The sequence below is a fragment of the Frankliniella occidentalis genome, unplaced genomic scaffold (assembly GCF_000697945.3).
Source record: "Frankliniella occidentalis isolate FOCC.00 unplaced genomic scaffold, Focc_3.1 Scaffold81, whole genome shotgun sequence".
Classification (NCBI taxonomy): domain Eukaryota; kingdom Metazoa; phylum Arthropoda; class Insecta; order Thysanoptera; family Thripidae; genus Frankliniella; species Frankliniella occidentalis.
The window spans coordinates 142,478-144,012 of NW_026267211.1; the positions used below are offsets into that span (position 1 = coordinate 142,478).

Sequence of the window (1,535 nt, forward strand, 5' to 3'; positions counted from 1 at the left end):
CTATGTTGTTTAAAATCAAAACCTAAAAATGAGAGAGAAAACACTCTTCCTACAGGGAGAGAGAAGTTCAGGGTAGGCAGCAAAACGGAGTTTGGATTGTTCTTTTTAACGGTACATCTAATCAGTTTCGGCGTCAGGCTGAAACCTATTGACTCTGCACCAGTACTTTTAGACTCAGCACCAGAATATTTGGTGACCACATCTGAAAAAGTTTGGATAGTACTTTTCGGTCAAATTTATCTAAACTTTTGGGTGTATGACCCGAACTTTTCTCTCCGTGTATAACCTATCGTGACCCACATGGACGTATAAGTGGCGTCCGACCAACATTAACGCCCGACAAAAATACCGCTAACCTCGGCAAGGTTTAAGTTAAGCGTGTCCCAATATGACGTAGAATCGCACGGCACCCACAAAAAAAAATCTGTCTGGCGGTATTTCCTAAATTTGTGCGTGTGTGCGGGAGTCAACGCCTTCGCGTGCCGCCCGTGGGAGCTGGTGGGGGGGGCCGGCAGCTACGGCTACGGCGCCCCCATCGGCTACTCTAGCCTGGGCTACTCCGCCCCCCTGATCACCAAGACCGCCATCGCCGCTCCCCTGCACGCCCCCCTCGGCTACTCCAGCTTGGGATACTCTGGTCTTGGCTACTCTGGTCTCGGCTACTCTGGTCTCGGCTACTCTGGTCTCGGCTACTCTGGTCTGGGCTACTCCGGCCTCAGCCACTATTAAATCAAAGACTGAACCTAGATTGTTTTTCTTTTTTAAATCTTGACTTTGTATGTGATAAATATTTTAAAACTCCTGGAATGTGAATAAAAGACACTTTCCAAAACAAATCCCTTTGTGTATCGTTATTTCCTTTACGTTCCTAAATCGGCGTATTCTGTTTGTGTCGAGTCCAGCCCCGCGTTGGAGCGGTATCGAGCGCGCACACAGAAGTGCGGGCGAGTTTGCCTATCATCACTCACTAGCTCCGAGCGCATACACACAGGATTTGGATCAGTTATTTGTCCGAATTAAGGCAATCATATTTTTTGCACGCAAGTGGCAGATTTGCCTCGCGCCCTTCCATAGTTAAATTTACCGCATGCAGATGTGCGTGCGGGTTGCCTACTCTTTCGGTCCGTAGGGTAACATGGTCGGAGAGACGATGGGCAAGCCCGGGGGAATCAATGGCACCGCCAAAGTAATTTTTTGCTCGCTATTGCTGCCGTGTTTATAATAAGCAGTTACCCATACAATTTGTTATGCACAAGATTTGTGATAACATCTTTGCAAAAAGCCAATCTACTCACATTATATACCTTGGCAGTTTTGGCGGCAAATTTTCGTACTACCTTCGGACAAGAAATCCTATGGATCTCAAAAATAGAAACACAATCGCTATCGGTAACGTGAGTGTGTGCTGGGCGGTCAGGCCCGGCTGGACTTTGTTTACGTTTCATCCTTCGTGCCGCCCCGAGCCTGGAGCCGGAAGGTCACGGGCGGCACCTACGCACGGCGCACGGCCGGCCAAGACACAACGCCCCGCGCCT

The 1,535-nt window shown here is 49.1% G+C and overlaps 1 protein-coding gene across 1 annotated transcript in view; it reads left to right on the top strand.

The window, feature by feature from the left end:
• Nucleotides 1-836, top strand: part of LOC113202672 (chorion class B protein L11-like) — a 5,230-nt gene extending 4,394 nt beyond the window's left edge. Inside the window, exon 3 of the mRNA XM_052269046.1 lies at nucleotides 467-836. Within this exon, the coding sequence (XP_052125006.1) occupies nucleotides 467-729 (263 nt within the window). The 3' untranslated portion in view covers nucleotides 730-836. The remainder of the gene's footprint in view (nucleotides 1-466) is intronic.
• The last annotated feature ends 699 nt before the right edge of the window (nucleotides 837-1,535 follow it).